The 23,748-nt window shown below is 35.5% G+C and overlaps 1 protein-coding gene across 5 annotated transcripts in view; it reads right to left on the bottom strand.

Annotated features, from left to right (window-relative positions):
• The window catches only part of CDH18 (cadherin 18), a 204,045-nt gene that overhangs the window by 141,540 nt on the left and 38,757 nt on the right, over positions 1-23,748 (bottom strand). For all 5 annotated transcript variants that reach the window (XR_004159171.1, XM_010708478.3, XM_010708479.3 and 2 more), the window contains exon 3: positions 22,389-22,869. Coding sequence is in view for 4 of the 5 variants with exons in the window: in XM_010708478.3 (XP_010706780.1) it covers positions 22,389-22,616 (228 nt within the window). In the remaining variant the exon portion in view is untranslated. The remainder of the gene's footprint in view (positions 1-22,388; positions 22,870-23,748) is intronic.

Here is a 23,748-nt window from a genome sequence, read left to right as displayed (position 1 = left end):
AAAAAAAACACAACCTTTGATTAGGCATAAATATAGACTATATAGAATTTCATTTGTAAGCATGAGAAGCAAACTGACAGAATAAGTATTCAACATCACAACAGAAACCGGGGAAATGAAGGAAGCTAAATAAGATTGTCTCAGAGCTGATTCTCAGTAAATGTCAGCGAGACACATTCAACCTGTCATTGGAAAGGTATGTCTAGGAGTCGAATTAACTTCAAAGAATAAAAACAATAAATACTTTAAATCAGGCACTGATATACTAGATTCTGATTCTACTAGCACTCAAAGAGCTTTATTTAATTTTAAAGTGACTTTTTATCTGGCTTATGACTACTCCAAAAAGCAGCCAAATTAAATTTTCTGCAGATGTTTTGTACCATTTTTTGAGCAAAATTAGCTTCAAAACTAAATGTTCTATCAAATTTTATATCTGTTTTTTTCCTTGAAATGGATAAAGTTAGAAATGGGAAATGAAGTTGTGCATTTTAAATGTATCTATTTTTATCATTTTAAAAATAAGAATACATATTTCTTGTTTGTTTTTTAAATCATACTAAGTTCTTACCCTTACAAGAATCCTGTTGTCAGTCTGAATTCAACAAATCCTTAAGTTCTGTATGACAGAGATGTACTTATTTCTCTGAATCGGTTTCAGGATCATTATCATTTCAATTGACATAATTATTTTCTTTTAAATTATGAAATGCAGAGTACAATACTAGTGGACTTAGGAGCGGACCACTAAACCCTCATAGATAAAACCAGGAAAAGAATGATTTTTTAATAACAAATATTGATTTTAAGAATGCTTGTTTTGATTTACAATACTTACAATGAATAATTTATTCATAACGAATGACAACATGTAATTACTAGATAGCATCATAAAGGTAGAAAAATGAAATTTCCGAAAATTTCAGATTTTCAGGATAGTAGGGGCAAAGAAAAAAGAGCGGAGGGGGGAGGTGAGGACAGGGAGTTGGAATAATCTCCCGTATCTGCTAGATGACCTGGAAAAGAGCATAAAGTTCTTATGTGATGAAGCTGTATTGCTTCAGAAGTACTTGGCATTTGTGGGAACCACTCAGACTGACAGGGGTGTACAACACCTTGCCATGTCATAATAGCCCTACTCAGAAACTTCTGTGGTAATGACAACCCATCTAGGTAGAGATACTACAAAGGTATAGTTACACTTTCTTCAGACCAAGGACTAAATTCAAACTGAAAGAAAAAGGAACAAAAGGAGTAAATGTGTCCTATTTCAAGGATAAAGGCCTGTCAGGAATGATAATCCCTCTGCTGTCAGCAACATCGGCAAACATTATGTAGCTGAAATACCACTTAGGCACTAAGTTAATTCACCCTGAGTCATGAAGAGAAGGATAAGGTGATTTTCAAATCATTAGAACCCTGTTGCTTTACCAGTTGCTTGTTCAGGGCCAGTGCCCTGTCAGTCAAGCTGAGCTCTGAGCTCTGAGCTGCAGTGTCTGCAGGTGCAGGAGATCACATGGAGTAATTTTCTGATGTGATGAGCTCTGAGAGTTTTCAGTTTTCACTCCCTCCCCCCCACCCCTCAGAAACAGTAGGTGGTTTGTTATATTAAATCCAAGGAGACAACAATCCCACTCTGTAGCTCAGTGTATCACACCATCATCTAATCAACCTTTCCCAATCAAGTACTTCAGAATATTCATGTATCATGTTTCAGATACTACTACCTTGCCTCTTTCTTTTGTTCTTCTTTCCTTCACCCTGGACTCTCTTACACAACCTAGCCTGCAACAACCATCTGTTTCTATGCTCCACATACAAGACTGCTCCTTAAAGTCCATCTCCAACTGCATTCACATTGAATGCACTGATATACTATGATGCCAAGGACACATGAAAATTTAAACTTCAGTCTGTAGTGTTCTAAAGTTTTGCAGAATGAAATAGAGAATTTTGGGAGCATGAGTGGATGCAGAACTGTGCAGTGAATGGAAGATTATAGAAAGGGATATGGCAAATAAAATGTATATTTGTGTATATAGCACACATGCTATCTTGATTAAGTTAAGAAGTAACTGTTTAGATGTAAAAATATTTTAGAAAATCGAACTTCCACTTTACCTTTAATTTTGAACGGAGAATTAAGGTAATTTTCACAATTCTACTTATTTTTTCTAATACAAAGAAGAAAGTTTCTGGCAGTCAGCTTAAAGCACAAGATACGGCTGTAATGAATTTGCAGAAAGACACTAAGGTCATTCACATTCAGTAAATATGAGTTCATATGCTTTTTTTTTTTCCTCTTTGGAAGTGGTGCTTTCAGTATCATTCAGGGAATTAGTGTTTGATAATCATAGTTGCTTGTGAAATTCTTAAAATGCTCAATGTGAAGCCTTGTGAAAGCAGAATTCAATTTATAATAAAAATCCAGAAAACAGTTTCACAGCTCAAAATGCACTGTGATTAGCACAGCTAGTTGTAGGTTAATTGTGTGCCTTATGGTACTAATGTTATGAACTTGTGTTACAGAGGTAATGTTATGAGTTTACCACTGTCCATGTATTTTACTGTTTACATTGCACAAACACCTCATGCTATGCTTTGTGAGTTCAGCATTTTTTCTTCTAATTTAAAATAATTATTTTTCAAGTTTCATTTGGTCTTAAAAGATGTACTTGGAGAAAATGAAAGCCTGTGCAACAGAACATTACTTGACAATAAAACAGTATATTTACTTTCAACAAATACGGATGTTCCATACCCACACTTAACTAGTAGCAAGCATGCCTTATGCGTATGAATTCATCCAAAGAAACATTTTAAGCAAGTTTTCAATTTCAATTCAATTCAGTAACCAACAGAAGAGTTTTGACAAAGCAGCCTGGTCACAAAGGTATTCTTCTTGCCACTACTCCATTCAGCCGCCTCCAATAATAATAATCATGCTATTTATTTTTTTAATATTATCCAATTGTCAACAGCCAGAAATGGGAAAGTTCACCCGTTGCACTGTTAAAAAAAATCAACTTTTTATTGTTATAATCTCTAAACCTTATAGTTTATAAATCCTACACAGCACTATCCTTCTCTTATCCAACCTAAAGTGCTCCCTTCACTCGTTCACTTTTATAGACAATAAAAAATTTATTCTTCACTTCATGGTAGAGGAGCAACTTATTTTCAAAGCTATACTTCTCTACCTACTGCAAAAGAAGAAGAAAGGTGATATAAACCTGAGCTGATGAGGTAACTGGACCTTATTTTTGAAGGAAGTGAAGGAATGCTATAGCTGTGTTGTCACACCCAAAATTACTACCCACGTACTAACCAAGATTGCATTTTTCTTCCTAAAGCTTTAAGAAGACAGGTCGCTTTCTGCATAAGCTGTATGGACTGTACTGCACCAGCACTCTCAGAACATTTCATATAGACTTAATAACTGTGTACTCAATCACTCTGGCTGGATGAATATCTCTAGCTAATTAGTTCTGAATACAACTTCAGTTTGTTTCATGATTATTTTAGTTATTTCCCTCCAACATCCCCTCCATGTGCGTGTTCCTTCAAGCTTTAATACAAAAGTAACTCTGACATGTGGACAAGTGCTTTGACAAAAAAAAGAAAGGAAAAAAAATCAGAGAGGGAAAGAAACTGAATGAATGAGATGATGCAAAAGAGTACAGATTAAATGAGACAGAACAGATAAAAATCTGTCAGGAAAGGTTTAGTCATAACTATTCCCATCATGGGCTATGGGTATGGAATGGATGATCTCTTGAGGTTTCTTCCTGACCTATGAAACTGTGGCCTTTTAAAAAACCATTTTAGCTACTTCATGTATAAATCATCTCCTAATCTGTGATCTTGCTTTGATTAAAGATAGGTAAACTAGTTCACTTCCATGAATAAATCAAACTTTAACATTCAAGGTAATCATTTGTAAAGGGTTGGGAAAAGGTTTCATTTTTATTCAGGGAATCATTATTTCTTTACATGCCAGCAACATTTATTTTATCTTATGGACAGGAGTGTTGAAATACTAACACAACACATTTTCCCTGATCAAAAACGAAATCCATAAAAAACAAACAAAAAAGAACCAACAAAAAAAAACAAAAACCAAGCATCTTGTAAGAAAAGCTGTTCTTGCTCAAATTTCTTAGTAGACAAAAGGCTTTATAAACAAGCAGATTTATCCATTTTCTTACATTTCTTAAAGCAAATTTTTATACTTATCTTTTTCTCACTAGAATAGGCTTACATGCAAAAATAATGTAATCATATCAGTAATTCTTTCTTAGTTGTCAGAGCATTTATCATGTGTTAATTATTCTTCTGTCTGAATAATATATAGACAACAGGGCAATATCCTGCTTTATTCTGCACAAATTTTATGTACTACACAAATTTATTAAAAGAATTTCTTCACTTTTAGAAAGATGAGGGGATTTATTGGAGTTCTATAAATGGAGGAATGCTGACAGAAAAGAACATGTTTTGAACTCACAGGGGTGCATACTCACTTGTTATACATTCCCTCTTACCTGTATTCCATTATTCAAACAAAGTGGTGAGACCTCAAATACATGGAGAAAAAAGGGACATGCAGTAGCATGTGGGAGTTCTTCTATCTTTCCTCACTTCACAATCCTTCTATACTCTTCATGTTTCCAGCTCTGGCTGCCAATCACATCAAGTTTTCTTGTTCATACTCACACCTTTTCCTTTCTCCACATTTTCCCTGTCTTTCACTCACCACTCCTCCAGCCATGTCCCTTCTTCCTGTACTGAGTCATGAGAGACTGGACCAGTACTGGAGCAGGCAAGAAAATCAGTGCACACCTGCAGTGCACCCTGCATACCTGCAATGTCCTCCTCTGTTTTACAGCCTGGCTCTGGATGCTGTCTCCCTCCACCATCCTCCCTGCCTTCAAAATACAATCTACTACTTCAATGAAGAGTCCAACCCTCCTTTTTAAATGAAAACAAACAAACAAACAAACAAACAAACCTAACCGATAGACAGTTTAACTTATTTTAGCTTGGTAAGTATTTGTGAAATCAAAATGAACAAACAAAAAAAAACAGCTGTAAGGGAGCAGCTCTAATATAAAAATATCAACTCAAAGAGTAAAGTATGTCTATAGAAGATATTCAGACCCAACGCAAAAAACCTTTAAAATATTCTTGACATCTTTGAGCAAACAGAAAAATAAAGTGGAAACGTGAAATATACAGAAATTATAGTACTGGTCTTCTTGATGCTTACTTCTAATTTCTCAAACAGGAAAATAAGTGCTATTCTATTCTGAACATTTTCTTTAACAAACATATAGTTAAATTTTCAGTTGAACTGGGAATCATTTCTTCTCCTTCATCAGCAGGTTTATACATATGCAGAAACAGATGTCTTTGGCACTCGGTTTCCCTTCTTGTCAGTAGAATAAATTTACTATCAGAGGCCTTCAAACAAAACACTCACTGCTCAACTAACCAGTGTACATCATGGTTAATTGATCAATTAATTATTCAATCTGTTTTTCTTGTACATCTCACACACAGGAATCATGCAGTCACAGTCACACAGTTTCTCAATCAAACTCTGGAGAACTGTCCCTTTACACAATGTCCAAGTGGATAGATGATTCAGATTCTTTTACACATTATTTTACCCAGGCCCTGCCACCTCCACATAACAAAAACTTTTCAAACAAAAGCCAACTGCAAAAGTAGCATCTGCTTGTTAGCAGGATGTTAACAAAGCATTACTGTAATGCTTAGAGGCCTTTCTGAAGTAAGAGGGTCTGCAAAATTCCCTGAAAGTACATATATTGATTTTGATGAATCCAAAGCTTTTGCAGTTTCATTTCATTTTTCAAAGCTGCATCTAACAATTCACATTTGCAACTGTTTCACTTTAACTCGAAAGGCAACAAGAAAAGTTACCTGCCAGTAGATACTATAATTGCACAGGAATTGTAAAAAGTGTTCTGCATTCTGATATGAATAATCCATTTTAGGATTAAAGGCAAGCATTTTATTTAGCTTCATAATTTAGACATGTCTCATATAACTCATGTAAAAGCCCCAAAATTATCTATATACCCAAAAATATCTACATGTTGCAAGAAGGATAGAACTGAAAAGATGACCCAAATCAGCTTTCAACAAATAATGAAATATATTTAATGGTAACCAAACAAGTTCACTGTAACAACTGTACTCTGGTTCCTGTGTACAGACACCAACTGAACAGCAGACACTTGGGTAAATTCTTCCAATATTTGCACTTTCTGCTCCACACGTGATATTTTTCCAATGGTTACCAGAAGAAAAAGCAAGTTCCTCATATGTCATCTCATAACAACATTTCCCAAAGCATCTTACTAGACAAAGCTGATTCATGATCTCTCCTCTGGAAAAACTTCACAGACAGAACTTATAACCAGTTTCTGTTAGAAACTCTTCAGAAGGTGCATCAAACAAACAACTAAGACACAGATCTCAAGATACAACTATGCTGTAAAAAACTCTCCTTGATTCTCTATGTATGAAGATGGATCTCCAAATACAATTCAGAGAATAAATCTAGTGTTTCGCATCCTACATTAGCTGAGAAGCCAGTCTGTGAAATTTAGATTATCTACATGTTAGCATGGTTTGCTAGAGTTACTCAGAAAGTCAGTGTAAACACACAAAACTCATTAATATGTTAATATGCTACTGGATGTTATTAATTACCATATGAGACACTATTCCTACTGTTTAGTAGGCTGCAAATCTTCAACTCTTCAATCTTTCTGTTCTGCTGAAGCAAGACAGCAGAGATGCATATTGCTCTCTGTCCAATACCTAAACATAGAAGAAGACAAGAAAATGGGAGGAACAGAGTCCTCTCTTACATAGCACAACTACTTGTTAATTATCGGCTTCAGTGGAGTGATGAACATTTCAGAGTGCAACAGAACTATAGACACAACACAATGACACAAGTAAGACTAAAAGTACCACATGCAATAATGAATTTCTGGAAAATAGGAACTGCAATCTCACAGTGAAATTTTAACTAGCAAAGGGAATTCAGATGAGTAATAAAGAGTGAGGAGAAAATATTTCTGCAGAATCTCAACATGCTTGAAGAACAGTTTGTCTCCACTTCTTTAATGGCACTATTGATGGGGGAAGGATGTAGGTGTTGGAAAACGCAGTAACCACTGGAAACAACCAGGCAGAAGGGAACAACATGGGGAAGAAAGAGCATATTAAATGAGAGCTCAAGGTAAAAGAGAATGGCTGACAAACCAGAGCACTGCTGCTCTCCCTTCTATAAACTGATGCAGTGGAAAGATTTTGCTTCCTGCATTTATTTGGTTTTCCAAGTTACACAATGCAGATCATTCTTCTTGGGTAAAAAGTACCATCAATTAAAAAAAGACTTCAGCTTAATAAACCATTATTGCACCTACAGATGTACTCAGGGCATTACATTGAATGAAAATAGTTACTGAATAGCAGTGAGTTTCAAATTTTCTCTTTAAAAAAAAAAAAGAGAAAAGAACACTGATTTTCAAAAGCAGAAACAGTTCTAGCAATTCTGAATAAACCTTAATTTACAAAATTGTTGATTGTGGTAGGCAGAGAACTTACACATTCTCCCTGGAGTACCTGTGAGTCTTGACGCTCTTGTATCACCTTTCCAAGTAGGGATTTTTTCATTATTGTTTGCTACAAAAAGCTTACAGAGCAAAACACTGTTCTCCTACTGTCCTGGTTTCAGCTGTAACAGAGTTGTTATTTTCTTCATAGTGTCTGGTATGATGCTATGTTTTGACTTCAGAAGGAAAACAATGTTGATAACAGACCAGTGTTTCAGCTGATTCTGAGCAGTGCTGTACAGCGCTAAGGACAGTTCAGCTTCTCCTACTGTCACGCCAGTGGGAGGCTGAGGGGGCATAAGAATCTGAAAGGGGATAGAACCAGGACAGCTGACTCAAACTGGCCAAAGGGATATTCCATACGATATGACATCATGTGAAAAAACTATAAACTGAGGGGGTACTGAGCAGGGTTGGGAGGGCAGCTGCTGCTCAGGGACTGGCTGCGCTTCGGTCAGAGGGCGGTGAGCAATTGTGTGTCAACTGCTTTGTAAATATATATATGTATGTTTATATATGTATAATTATCCTCACTATTATTTCTCTTTTCCTTTTCTGTCTTAGTAAATAGATTTTATTTCAACTTACAAGTTCTATGCTTTTTTCCCCATTCTCTCCCCCATTCCAGTGGGAGGGTGGAGTGAGTGAATGGCTATGTGGTGCTGAGCTGCGTGTCAGGTTAAACCACAATGCTCCCTTAGAAAATAAAATAGAAAATAAATAAATACTAATATGTAGGCTGGAGCACGTCTGAGACATCTAGAAGAATGTCTGTTTACTGTGTCAGTATGTGCCTTGTGAACTACTTAATTTCACCTGAAATAGCAATGTCAAAAATAAATATTAGCATTAATACTGCTATAGGAAGTCATGGGTCTCACTTTCTTGGACAATATAAACAGTACATACTGATATCAGATTTCTTCTACTCTATATCAAAATGGACCAAATGAAAAAGTAGCCATAGAAAAGTTTCTGTGTATTACTACCAATACTATATAATGCTACTTAATAATATTTCTCTTCCCGAAAGAACCAGGAACATTACTCTAACCCACTGGTTTGCAATCAAGTATATCCCTATGTGCTGCCTAGTCCAGTGATTTGCATCTTTCTGCTACAATGAACTACTGTAGTTAGTACTGGCATCCTTGGTGAAGACAAAGAAGTGGCTTTACTTTGAGGGACACTGAATGCTCCAATAAAAAATGTTGCTCTCTGCAGTGGAGAAATTGATACATAATAGATGAAAGAGTATAGTTCAAGGTGAAAGTTTAAAAGCTAGTTTGAAAGAAAGTGGCCACAAATGAAAACAATTACAGAATTTTCACCTCTAACAATTTATTTTTTCCCCTACATATGCTAGAAGTAGAGTATTCCGGGTCTCTGCTTTGGGTTTCCTACACAGAACCTCATCAATGGCATCTGATTTTCAAGAAGTATTAAATATCTACCATCTTTAGTCAGAACTAAAAAGGAACAAATAATACAAAAAAAAAAAAAAACTAAAATACCACCAATATTTGGAGCGGCTGACTATCCATTAGTTCACTTGCAAGACACACACACAAACACAAAAAAACAAACAAAACCCACCTTTTTCTTTTTTCTTTCTTTTTTTTACAGAAAACATAGTTAATTATAAAAACAATATTGTAATGAATGTTTGCCTTTTTGCTTGGAAAGAAACATGCCCCATTGATTTCAGGCAATACAGAGAAATGTTGAAACTACTTCCTCATTAACTGAAGGAAAGGACTTACCATGCTATTACAGACATATAAAGGAATCGTTATCAAAGAAGTAAGGATGGACTGGGAATGCTGAGTTCATCAGTAACAGCCTCTGACACAACCAAACATGGAACAATACTTAATACAAGAACAAATGTTTGTGATGGTCAATGTTTATTTTATCCAAATTTACACTGCCTACAGTTGCAGATATGCAGCTCTGATTTATTAAATTAATGGATTTTCTATCAAACTGCAGATTGCTCAACATCTTAGTGCGTTTTTTTATCTGCTGAATTACCTCAATTCATCATTGAGAGACTAATTAGGAGTATTAGTAAAATTTCACACAGATTATTTTCCATAGTCTGTTTCTGTTTTGTTTTTATTTTTATTATGGATGATTTCTACTGCTTGTAAGAAGGAAGCAAAATACAGTGGAATTCATTCCTGATTCACACATTCCTCACATTACTCATGACTGCCTGTCCACTACCAAGCTCTTTTTTTCATCTCTTTTCAGTCAGAAGAGCTCTCCTACACTCAGCTGTTCCCTGTACAACTTCCAAGAAAGTAAAACAGTCTCTTCCTATGAAAAGTACTCTATTCAAAACAAACAAAGAGAAAGAACAGCTGCATATCCTATCATATGGATTAAGTTGTTCCTCATGCAGAAACTGTTCTATTTTTTTGATCAATCTTGTAGCACATCTCTTTTTGTTGTTGTTGTAAGAATGAGGAAAAGGAGAAGAAAATGAGAAGTGTTCTTTGTGTTTGAGGTGCAGGTATGTTCTGGATTGAAACAGTAAACACGTTTGGTCCTGTTATTTTTTCCTTTCTAATAATTCCTAATATTCAGATTACTCATTGGATTATTCCTAAGCACAGAGCTGATGGAAGGTTTTCAAGGAACTAACAAAACTGTAAGGTCATATTAGAAGTAACTGACAACTCAGTTAAAAGAGTTGCAGCTCATGTCCTATTCTATATTTATCTGTATTAGAATTTCACCCAGTCTAAGAAAACTCTTTTGCTGCATTTCTCTATGGCTAGTGTTTCCAATTTTCTCAGTGGACTTTATAATTAATGCAAATTTTCACTTGACTAATCACTGTTTTACCTTACTATATTCTTTTAATATTAAATGGCATTGGTTTTCCCCACATACAAGTTTTATATTACTATTAATCATACTGAGATCACTGCACCTTTCGTTACTTGGATATCTACATATCAAAATGAGAATTTATGTACAAGAGTTATTGCTTTCGGCACTTCTTCTCGGATCACTGCATCAAGTACATGCAATAATTACTGTTCACCTGTTGAGTTTCCCCACAGCCTTTTGCACTGATACCTCAGTTTGATACTCTTCCTCTAGTGCATTCTGTATCAAATGACTGTGCTGCGTTTCCTAAGTAATTTTCAGCAGTAATTTTTTAAGTCTCTTTTTCACCACAACCTTTCTTTGCTCTCTTTACACCTTATATAAATCATCTCTTGGCAGAACAATATCTGACAATGTTCCTCATCCTGACGTTTCCAAAGAAGGATGTTTGTATGCTTTTTTTTTTTTTTTAAATTGCAAGCATTTCCAAAAATCTCTTCAACGTGCATTTCTGAGATTTACAATTAATTTTTACAATTAATTTAAAATACTTTTTACTCTTTTCTGTTTCTCTCATTTGGTAACAATCACAATTTAATTCTGCCTTTCCTCCCACCATTCCAACTTCCTTTGCAACTTTCTGGCAGGAGCCTTTGTTTTAAGCATTACTTAAGATCAGGTCTAGCTTTGTGGAGATTTCATGACTAGCTTGCTTATTAAGCAGTCATTTCTTTTGGCTAAACATTGTGTAGACTGGGGCTGTATCTCAGTGTAGTTGAGCATAATCTGAAGATCACCACTTTCTTTCCAGACAAAGGTGTTTGTGATCTTTTCATTGTTATTTAAAACAACAACCATACAAGTTGCAGCTAATAATCTTCTACTTAAATGAAAGTTAATTGCTTGACAAGAACCAAACAAAGCTAATCCTGAAAAGCAAAGGAAAAGTATTTTATGTTTACAGACTGGCAGCATCCATTGTAATTATAAAATAACTTCTGTATTTTAGAAAATAAATGTTTACAGAGGTGATTCATTTCGAAACTGATGAGTGTGATTTAAGTTTCACAGACTGCATTCTATGATGAGAAACAAAAAGACAAGAGGGAAGTTTAAACCTTAGAAAGACCAGTGGCCGAGAGTGGGCGCTTCGGGAGAGCCTGGTGATGGGAGGGCGCAACGCTGCCAGCAGCCGCCAACAGGGGGAGAAACAGCCGGGTCTGCACCCGGGGGAGAGGTGGAGGAGGGACTACAAGCACAACCAGCACAGAGATGAGCGATAGTGATAGGACTAAAAGTAATGGCCTCAAATTGTGCCAAGGGAGGTTCAGGTTGGATATTAGGAAAAATTTCTTAACAGAAGGAGTGGTGATGGATTGGAACAGGCTGCCCAGGGAGGTGGTGGAGTCACCATCCCTGGAGGTGTTCAAGAAATGTGTAGGTGTGGTACTAGGGGATCTGATTTAGTGGACGTGGTGGTGATGGACTGATGGTTGGGCTAGATCTTAGTGGGCTTTTCCAACTCTGATTATTCTATGATTCTATTCTATGATTTTATGATGCTCTGGCAGCGCTGGGCAGGAGACCATGTTGAAGTGGAGCTTCCACTCAGCCCCTGGGAAGGCTCAGCTGGAGCAGGGCACAGTGTGAGGAGAGGGAAGGTGGCAGGGAGGGGCTGTCAGGTACTGACCCCATTCCCCAGCCCTGTACTACTTAGGGTCGGGAGTTGAAGGGGTCAGAGATGCAGGGGTGAGGCTGGGCCCAGGAAGATGTGTGAGAGAGGGAGGTATTTCAGTATTTTTCTGTTTTTTCTGTCCTGTTCTTTTTTAATTTGTTCTAGGTTGCATTAATTTTCCCCAACACAAGTCTGTGTTTGTTTTTTTTTTCATAAAGGTAACAGGTAACTGGTGTCTGTATCGACTGAACTTTTCCACTCTATTTTTTCTCCCCCATTCTACTTAGAAGGATAAGTGAGGAAGCAGTTAGGGGTGCTCCTAGCATGTGGCAATGAGGAAACAGACAAATCTACATTCTTCGTTTGGCAATTTTGTTTTTATGAATGTTTAAATGCTAATCTTAAATCAGTAAGTGACGAAGCTGACAATACGCTGGCTAGCTCAAATATGAATTGACATCTCAATTATTTCTCAAGCACTTTTTTGACTCTGGAGAAGCATTCATTGATGTTCATTTTCTTGTATAAGTTTCCTCACCAGGCTCTCCCGAAGCACCCACCCTCGGCCATTGGGCCTGACTGTGCCCTGTGCTGGGGCTGCTGGAGCAGGCTGGAAATGGCTGTGTCCAGCATGGGGCAGCTCTGGCCTCGCATTACACTATCGCCCCACAGCCCCAGGAATGGGCTGTGGTTGCCAGCCTGGCACCCACACTCTGTACAATTATCTTACTGCCATACATAACTTGTTCTGTAATAGATTGATGAGGATGCATTCTCCTTAAGACACACCGTAATAGTGAAATTCCATTTAAAACAACACAGAGTGCAAGTCCTTGCTCAGTTATCTTCCACGAACAGGAAGGAACCTGTTGATGAAACAAGTTGTCTTTATTCCAGTAAAGCCACATAAAAGGGCCACAACTTGGTAAGTTTCGTAAATGTCACTATGACAGCAAGATAATGTAGTAGTAAGCCAAGCTTCCAAAAATCTGCGTGGCAGTCATGGGTTTGAGTAATCAGTAAATAACTTCTGAGTTCCATACCAAAATACATTTCTCTAAAGAAATATGAGCTATTTTAGAAGCAGTGTTTCAGCAGTCAAGCATGTGTGTGTGTGCATCAGTCCAGATGTGTTTGAGCATACACATGGCTGTTTGTTCCCCTGGTGCCTGTGGTTTTGGAGCACTGGGTGTTGTCAACCAGATAAAACAGGCAAGGAATTGTGATTACTCATAAAAGACATGAAAAGGAAAAACGACAATTAAAAGGAAAAAAAAAAAAAGGGAGAAAAAAAAAAAAAAAAAAAAAAAAAAAAAAAAGAAGGCTAGCAGAGAAATCTATTATAATCTAACCTCATTGTAAGTGGTTGAAGCAAGGGAAACTCAGCATGTTACTAAACACTGGAAAATCTGTAAAGGAGGCCAAACTAGCAGGGAAAACTTTCACTTGCTGACCACGCTACATATGCTTATGATTTTGCATACTCACAGTACTTTCTGCTTTGAGACTTTCTTCATTTATTTTTTATTACAAACAAGTACTAGACAGTTTACACAGTATACAGTGCAAATTAATCTAAATATTGTACTGAAGCACAATTTTAAACATCTGTCTAGTGTTCACTTCAGATACAAATTCAGTCACTTCATCTTCTAACTCCAAGGAATTCATCTTCCTTCAGCTGCACATAATATTACTACCTCTTTTTAAAGCAAAAAAGGATTTGTCAAAAACCTCTCTGTATAGCAACTGCTATGGACCAACTCCTTTATAAAGCGAAACTAATCTTGTACTATTTCCAACCTATATTCTTTGATTGTTTTACTTGTACAAAGTGTGTGTGCCACAATATTGAAGTTATCTAGACTGTAGATATTTCCTAATTTTATAACACTTCAAGTATCTAGTTTGAACAAAGTCCACAGCAATCTCTAGAACGGCTTGAAATGTTAGAGAATGTCAATAAAGTAATTAGCATTATTTAGGCTTTGTATCAAGAATAGTTTTATTGGAGATGATGATTTTTCATATCTACATAGAACTCCAATCTTTAAGATTCTCTTAATTCTCATCTTCATCCTTTCCAGTGATTTATTTAGCAGAAAAGTGTAGATATTTAAAATATAATCATCATATTCCTCACCACCACTATCTAGGTGATTTTCATTTTGCCGGTACATTACTTTTCTTACTTTATCCACTGGTCTGTTAGAAAAAAAATACACGTTTATTATACAAAAATGTATTGTGCAGTTAATCAACAGAATTACCCACTAATATGTGAAGAAGCATCCACCCTGAAACAACAAACAACCTCAGTAATGTCCAATTCTGCCCAAATTTTATAGACAATATATTCAAATGACTGAAGAATCTACATAGCTCATGCAGGAATAAGGCTAGTTTACCTTGCAAAATTTGCTGCTAAGTTTTCTAATTAATTTATCCAAGAAAACATAACTACCCACCTACTTTCAACTCACAATTGAAATATTTTAAACCATCCAAGAAAAAAGAATAAATATTGGACATTTCAACAAGTCGAAACATCTCAGAATTTTTCACCACTAATTTCATATCCTACTCCACTCTGGCACTCTGCTGTTTTACTCTCCAATTTAGGCAGATTCTAAATGCATTTGCCCCTATATACAGGGATGAGAACCCCGTAATACTCTTGTACTTGAGGGAGAGTCGTCCTACCATGGAACACTTTCGGTGATTTTCTGAGATTTCACATTTCCTTTCCAAAAAAATACTCTTATCACAAAGAAAACACAAAATTAATAATGAAGAAGATCTCAGATGGCTTACTTGGAAATAATGAATAGTGAATGCTAATTGATTTAGAACTTTCAGAGGGCGATTAATGTCACACCTCTACACAGACAGAGCTAACTACAATTCCATTTTCAGAATGAATTGCTCATCTAAAATCTTCAATTGACATAGCATTGTTTCTATCTACAGTTCAAAAATGTAATCCTATTGAAGCAATGGTTGAAAGTTCAGTAGAAGTTTGGAAAAAATCTATATATACAGAAAAAAAAGCTAAGAGAAATATTTTATATTGAGTTAATTTGTACTAAGAACATATACGTCTATGGCTGCAGTAATCATTGGTCTGTAATGAAAAATGGTTTGTTTCTACATATCCAATAATTTTAACTACCTGCTTTAGGCAAACAGAAATGGAGAAGTAAAGAAAGCAAACAGAACTCCTCATTAAATAAATAAATAAATAGAAATAAAAAGTACTTCAAAAAAAAAAAAAAGAAGAAGAAGAATATAGGGTGTAATAATCCAAGAATCTAAAAAGTGGTCCAGGAGGTAATATTCTTTATGTATAGTGGTATGTATGGAATTAGTTACAACTAGTCAAATCTTGACATTACAAGACATTTTTAGTTTCCACGTAAAGCATTTCTTTCTCTTGGGAAGAATTCAGTCTTGTACAAAGTATTTATTCTTCTTAACTTGAGTGTGTCTATTTAAAGAAGAAACAGCAGTTCAATCTAAAACATGATGGTTTCATCACTACAGTTGTTCAGCGTATAGAGTGTTTCAAAATCTCAGCTGCTAGTGTGAACATATGCGTGTGTGAAACTTGCAAAATGGTAAAGTAGAAAAAAAGTAAAGAAAAAGTAGTGGTCACGTTGTGTACAGACTTTTTGGGTCCATAAAGAGTCTCAAAGAATATTAGATCACCTCACCAAAGTTATTTGAACCATTAATTGAGGCAAACATCTCCACACAGTGCACTGATGTTCCACAAGATTGACAAACTGTATAAAGCTTCCTCACAAAACCAGCATTATTTTGACATACTAGATTCTGTACTGCTGTTTTGACATAAAGGACCAAGTTTCTCCCTGGTGCCACTCCACTTAAATGAAGTTAAACCAGGTAAATACTATATCCCGTTTCTTTGGTCTGAGATTGAACTTCAGTGTGCTTATGCTTTTCTGTTTGTTTGGTCTGTCAAGTCAAAATGCCCTTGTCAGTTGGTATATTGCCGTTTTCTGTCTCAGGATTGCAATGCAAGAACTCGCTAGGAGAAAGTCAGATTGATCAGGCTGATGAAAGCACTTACTTCTTTTGATTTTTCCTTAAATAACTTTTCAATGTTTAGAAATTCCATTTGGAAATAATAAATAAAAACTAAACGTCCACAGCATTCTATGACTGGTAGAACTTGAATAAAGTGCCCTCATCCTCTCAAAAACAAAATATTTGGTGAATAAAGACAGTGTTACTATCAGCATGGAGGCAACACAGGAGACTGTCTATCATCAGAACTCAAGAAAAAGCAAGTGCACTTGTGAATTTTTAGTATGAAAAGATTTGGGGTGGCAAGTCCTTAGCCAGCTTTTTGTAAAAATAAGCAGAAAATGAGGCAGCTGATATAATATGGGATATATAATGTCACATATTACTAACTTCAGATTACATAACAGCTGTACAATGGAGAGAGGCCACTTCCTCAGTTTCTTGGTAAACCTGCTCCTTGAGCAACAGTAGGAGATAGAGATAGAAAAAAAGAAATAGACACTGCCCTGTGTGATCAGTGTCAGCTTCCCATCAACTTAAATGGCGATGAATCAAGGTGCTATTTATCAATACTCATGGTGACATTAATGAGGACCTGAGTAAGCAGGGAGCAGAAAGCCATAAACATGGGTACAAAGTCCACTAAAACCAAGAGGCACACATAGGAGAGAAACTGTAAAAGGGGTATGTGTGTGATATAAAGTAAAAAAGGATCTATTAAAGTACATAGCTCTACTTATCCAGTATCACCATCTATAACCTCAGTCTCACAAATTCCTCTGGAGAGGTCCTCCAGAAGAAGCTGGAGACATCTCTCAGCCTTAAAATGAATTGAAATAGTTAAAATGTTTCCTTAAATATTAACTCTATTGATTCAATGTTGATCTTCCTTACTTCAAAGAATCTCTAGAAGAATTAAAAAGAAGCACAAATAAAAATCTTTTTCACACCAAACACATTATATTTGTAATTTAAAAGCTTGCTGAGCCTTAACTCCATTCCATTTCATTGCACTTTCTTTTCTACATAAGTAAATTCAAATGTAAAAATTTAAAGAAGCAAAGTCCATAAAAGAACAGAAAAATGTACATTTGCACATTTATGTTTTCATTGCTACCATGCTTTTACTAGACAAAGGAAAATTATTTTGCCTAAATTTGTAAAAGGAGCAACTTAAATGGTAGAAAATTGGATGCACATTGTTCTGGATGCTGTTTATGCCCCTCACACTCATTTTACAAAGGGATGACAATGGTTAGCAAGCTATGTGCAAAATCTTTAGACTACAGCATTTAAACTTACCTTTTAATTTTCTTTAAATTAAACCACTTTTTAAATTAGACAAAACTTTGGAACTCTTTGCTAGTTTTTAAAATGATGAAACATCTCATACTCTTTATTTTCCTTAAACCTCTGCCATTGAATGAAGCCTTTCTAATTGTAAAACTCAGCTTTTGTTTCTTCCTTAGCATTTATTCTGAAGGATAGATTTTTCCCTTCCTGTCATTAAATCTGAGATGTGAAATTGTCTTGATATGATCAGAGAAGACTAGATTCACTTTCCTGTACTAGAACTAATTTCATGAAATGACACATCTTCATTTCAACTTGAAAAGGAATTTTGAATGACAGGTTTGTTATGCAGTATTTCTGTTTTCAAGACTAAAATAACAAATTAATAGATCCATTAACTTGAAAATTCATCATAATACCAGAGATGACTTCCCTTATCTAACTTACATTACTACTACAGATTCTAGGACTTCTTAAGAGTTAAATTTTCCTCTTTCCTGCATTCACATTCATTTCCATCTGTTCCATACTTCCTTACACACCCCATCAAAACAAAATATTTTTTATTACAGGTAAAAGAACTGAGTAAACTAAGAATCTCACTCTCTATCCCCCAAATTTGGGAAGAACAGTTGTTAAAAAGCTATACATAGTTGAATACCTGAAAAGTCATCCCTGCCCTGCAGGTATATTTGAAGGGGATTTAGAGGTATATATTTAGTATTTCAAAGATCCAAAAGGTCTACAGAGAAATCAAGTGTCAGTCTTATTCATTACATTCTTGTGCTATTCCCTCTAATAGCATGAATCACTGAGATTCTAACCAATATTGATCTCCTCTTTTACACTACACATTTATTTCTCTCCCAAAGTCGAAAAAACACAGTGAATGTGTAGCTATGACCTGCTACCAGTGTAACTTTTAAGTAATATCACAGGGACTAGACAGCTACTCTGGAGACAATGACATTCAAAATGAAAAAGAATGTTAAAGACTGAAAGATATACTCTCTTCTTCTTTTCTCTCCTAAAATCATCTGCTCTCCAATTCCTGACATATGAATTATTAAACATGGAAGAAATGCAAAGGAAATGCAGCATGGAGGAGAAATGTTAGTTTGCAGCACTACAGCACAAGTTATTCTAAGTTTCCTCAGGACGGTCTTCATTCCCCCGAATGGGGAACAGAAGGATGGTACCTGACCACCCATCAGCTCACAGTGCTTAGTCCCTTTTCCAGTACTCACAGTCACGTTTTAATTAGCATAGTTTTCATCTGGGAATGCAAAGTCTCACATTTTCTCTTGTAGCTGGAAGCTCAGTTATGTGGATTCAACTGCTTGGGACAAAGGCATTTGTTCCTGCTTAATGGAATTTCTTCACTGCACACATGCACATACACACAGAGATAAGCAGTCTGCCTGAATACTGTTAGACATTGATCTTAGGAAGTTTTCAAGAAAGCCTCCCCAAATAATTCATGACTGTAGAAAAAAAGTCACTGTGGTTTTAACTTCTTTACAGATATCTTTTTAAATACCAAACTGCTTTTGGAATTGTCTTTTAGAGGAAGCAAGCTATGAAACATTGAAGACTGATCCCAAATAAAACAACAGAGAACAAGTTCAATAATGCCAGTACCATGGAAAATATTTAAAATCTACAAAAGGTTTGTTTCTTATTTCTATCACAACATAATTCTTCCAAGATCTGTGCTTTGCCATGTTCCTTGTTCCTATAAAAGTCTCATAATCATTATTAATACACATTAATTTTGTACACATTTCTAGTCTCCAAACTTACAGAAAAGAAGTAGTGATTGAGAAATGGAGATACATTTGGTATTAAAATATAAAGATGACTTGTTGTCCTAACTTTTGGTGTATAACAGATGATAGCAGTAAAATAATCCATAGTCTTGACAGTCATTTCTTGATAAGAATGAGAAACTTTACTATATTCATTGCAGGCCTATCCTATTCTTGTCCTCAGTGTGCATTTCCATGACAATGACTGTAATCATTATAACAGCATTGTACATAATGACTCTGCTTTCTGTGATGATGCTTCCAAATTGAGTGTGAAAAATGTGAAAGGACAGATATCAAATGGCAAAACCCTCACCAGTGAAGCAGAGTAGTCTACAAAATTAATAATTGACAGAATTGATAGGGTGCTGCCACTGAATGGAAGACTGGAATTAAAGGGCAACACTCACATTGCCTTCTTTTATAATCTGAGGGGTTTTTTAAAGAAAATCTCTTATTCAATTAGGTCAAATGAAGCCTTGTGAGGTATGTATAATTAAATGTAACATCAACTAACCATCTATTTTTCAAAATTAAAAGCAACTGATGCACAATGATTACTACTCAAACTTCATTACTAACATCAGTCTCACCTAGTCATTTCTTTTTTTCCAAATTAAAAGTAAATGAAGTAATGTGACTGATATTTGCAGTAACTCAGATCATCAGAACCATCGCAACTTTATTTACCAAATATAGAGTATACACCCTCTAAGTCCCACAGAGCTTCTGCAAAAATGAGTTTACAAATGTTGTGAGGTACTCAGTGTAGAAAATGATGTACACAATAGGGAATTCTTACAGGAAAAGGAAGAAAAATATTGCTAAGTACAGAGGAAGAAATGTCCTACATAAGGAACGTGCTTCTGACCGCAAAGGATTAAACACAACCCTATTCATTGATCTTTTTAAATGTAGCATTAATACAGAGGTCAGAGGATGAAAGAATATTTCCAACATTATCATAGCAACATAAAATTGAAAGGGATCATCCTATAGGCCACCAAATCCAGGTGTCTACTCTTTCATGCAATCATGTTTGAGAATGCTATCATAAAGACAAGGACTTTACTTTGAAATCCTTTCAGATCTGTCCACTCTTCCTATTAACAGCCTCTTCGAGAATCTCACTTACTTTCTTATTTCCATCCTAAATTAACTCATTGTGAACAAAGCCTAACTTTTTTCAGTAACAAGCTGAATCAACTTAAATAGGTCTCTTTCCCCTGTGGTTTCCTCTGAAATGTACTTACAAAATATATACATAGTCTCTGTTATTATTTTTGATGGCAATTATCCAATCATGTTTTACCTTCCATCACCACATCCAACCATAATGTTGGATTTTCTGCATGTAGCTTCACAGGTAAATTTTTTATTATTACTTTTTTTTTTAAAAAAATTGAAGACAGCAGTAAACATGTACAGCTGCTTTAATACTACCTTCTGTTTTCACTATCCCAGCTTTTGCAGCTTCAAATCATATCTACCTTATTTAATGTATAACAGTAGAATCTGTAACTGATCTGATAACCAGATTTTTCTCTTTCACTGTCCCTTACACTTGATGAATCAACAGTGTACAATTGTTGAAATTCATGATCTTGTTCTACACGAGCATTATTAGACTGTGGTCTTGATGTTTACCCTGTATCTCGATATACCAATATCCTTCATGCTATCTGGCTCTATCCAGATAATCTTTAGATTCTCCTGCATGGCCCCACATTGGCAACACTTTTATGGAATATTTCTTCTGTCCCAAACTCATACATGAAAATGTTAATCAGACTAACATGGTCTCTGGAGGAATATTCCCTCATCAGCTCACCTTCCTTATAAACTTTTAATTCAATGTAACAAAGTATTTCCATTTAGAAATGTCATTCCCCAGTCTACATTTCCTGTACAAATCTTAAAGATTTCCAGTGTACCAAGTACTTGGCATTTTACTAAGGCTGGTCTAACAAAATAGGGTATTTTTCTGATTTTTTGTGTTGACAGTATCTTATATGCAAATGTTCCAGTTGCTATTTTGAGTTGAGATGATACTGTTCAAATTTGAACGCCCTGGCTACCAGACATCTGTGATTTCAGGAGCTACTGGTTTCCTTGGATATTTTGCATATCCTAAAATATAATTTTAAAGATTTTCATCTTCAGGGCAAAATGAAGGCAAAATGAAATAGTTCGTTTTCTATGCTTTACTCTCATTAACCATCTTTCTTTACCGCTCATATTTAACATATTTCTCCAATTTCATTACGGAAATAAAGATTCTTCTAGGTTATATAATAAGAAATTCTATCATTATGCCGACAGTATTCATAGGGAGAAAACTCCATCTGTCATGCGTCTTGCAATAAAGCTATACAGAACGATTTCTGTGCTTGTTTTTTTTTCAATGTAAATTTAAAACAGAAATTACACAGACAATATTATGCATAATAAACTAGAATTCTGTTGGATAGCCTACAACTGCATCAGCATGAATCTTATGCCTGAAACTCACCATGTAAATAAAAACATAAATATAGGGCCTGTTGTTTCTACAGACTTCTTATATGCTATAACAAGTAACAAACCACCTGCATCTCATTATAAAAATGCCACAGATAGATCTCCCTTTGAAGGAGTCCTTTTCCAACTCACCCTTACATATCTGAATTAATATGTTCTTGAATCTAGACTGTATTTATTACATTCCCTGAAGTAGAACTGAACCTTATTTTTAAATACTCCAGAAAAGGATTCAGCACTGACATATTTAAATATTATTCACTTATGGGCCTACAAAATCCGACGTAAGCCACATTCACTGTATGTACAGTTGAGCTCAGGAGAAATACTGTAACTTCTTCCTATTTCCTTTTATTGATATTCCTGCTTATAATAAACAAAGAAAGCATACTTAGGGAACTGGTAAGCTCACTGTGCTTGTATATAACAACCTGAGAAGTGCCCACCATTAAAATGAAGTGACATCTAAGGAGATACCTGGTTTTCCTCTATCAGTGCTACGTTTCAGGAGATGGAAAAATAACAACAAAAAGATAATGACCTTACCTTTCCTACATACTGAGGATCTGGTCCCATGTGTTCTTCTAAAACAAAGAACTGATTCCACACCCATCCACGCTTGGGACGATGATGTACTTCTGTTTCACCTTCTATATGCCTGGTTTGATTTCTAGTCACCTTGATGGAGCCATGATGAGCAGCTCCATAACACCTCTGCACAAAACAGAGACAAACTAGGACTGGGCAGATACAAGATGTACTTGTAATTCTCATTGTAGGATAGGGTTCCTGTTCAAGGTTTTCTTTCTCTTGTCTTTTTCAGCTGTAATCCTTTAAAAAGTTCTCGAGATGGAAGGTGAAGCCTGCTTCAGAAATACAGTCCAAAAAGGGTTTTTCTGCTTGTTCATGGTTTAGCTGCCCATTGGGGGAAGCTCAAACTATATTTACATTATGAAAAGCTGACTGGAAAAATTGATATTTCTTCTGAGGTCTTCACCATAGAGCTCCACAGACGACCATTTTCTATCTAATAGGGAAAGAAAAGAAAGCCACTTACTCATCACTAAAACCAGTAATTTTCAGCTTTTTGACCTTAGATTACACTCACAGCTTTATTAACCAGTCTCTCAAAGACTCTCACTGTAGCTAAAGTTTCAGTCCTTTCTGTAAAAGTGCTTTTTGATTGTTTTTATTAAAATATCTTAAGAATTAGCACGTTTTTTTCCAAGCTACGAAGAACATACACTTCATTAAAAATTCGGTGACCCGGGCAAGTTAAATTGGTGATTACCTGCAAATAAATCGCTGATCTGGTCCGGCAGTTAAATAAAATCACTGCTACAGTATCATTAGACAGATAAGGACTGACAATTCATTTCAGATAAATTCTATCTTCCATACACTGCACAGAGATCCAACATTGTGAAACATACCATAGCTATCATGACTTTCAAAGGAAGATCTCCAAAATGGGCTTTGAGGTTTCTGAATGAGTATTAGAGCATACTGAAAAAGACTTTCAGTCAAAATGTGCATTTTTACTCATTATCCTTTACTTAAATTCCAACCAATACCATACTGGAATTTCATAAAATTAGATAGTTGACAGAAAATTCAGATATTGCTGTTTAAATGATTATTTTTATAGAAGGACCTAAATTCCCAGTGACAATATTTTCTCAGCTTCAAAAGAAAAATATGATCTTTTTGTACACAATAGTAAAATACGAAAATGTACACAGAAGTTGATGTTGAATATCAAGCAAAATACCTAGATAAAAATAAAATGCGTTTTAACCTCAGAGGAATAATTACTTTGAGGAAACATTTCGATTCCTTATCTCAATATATCAAGAATCAACCAAGTTAGGAGACTCCAAACATGTAAATAAATCTACTCTCCCCC

This window comes from Meleagris gallopavo, chromosome 3 (genome assembly GCF_000146605.3).
Source record: "Meleagris gallopavo isolate NT-WF06-2002-E0010 breed Aviagen turkey brand Nicholas breeding stock chromosome 3, Turkey_5.1, whole genome shotgun sequence".
In the NCBI taxonomy this organism is placed as follows: Eukaryota; Metazoa; Chordata; class Aves; order Galliformes; family Phasianidae; genus Meleagris; species Meleagris gallopavo.
The sequence above is the reverse complement of the archived record's forward strand: the minus strand, read 5'-3'. Positions and strand labels throughout refer to the sequence as shown.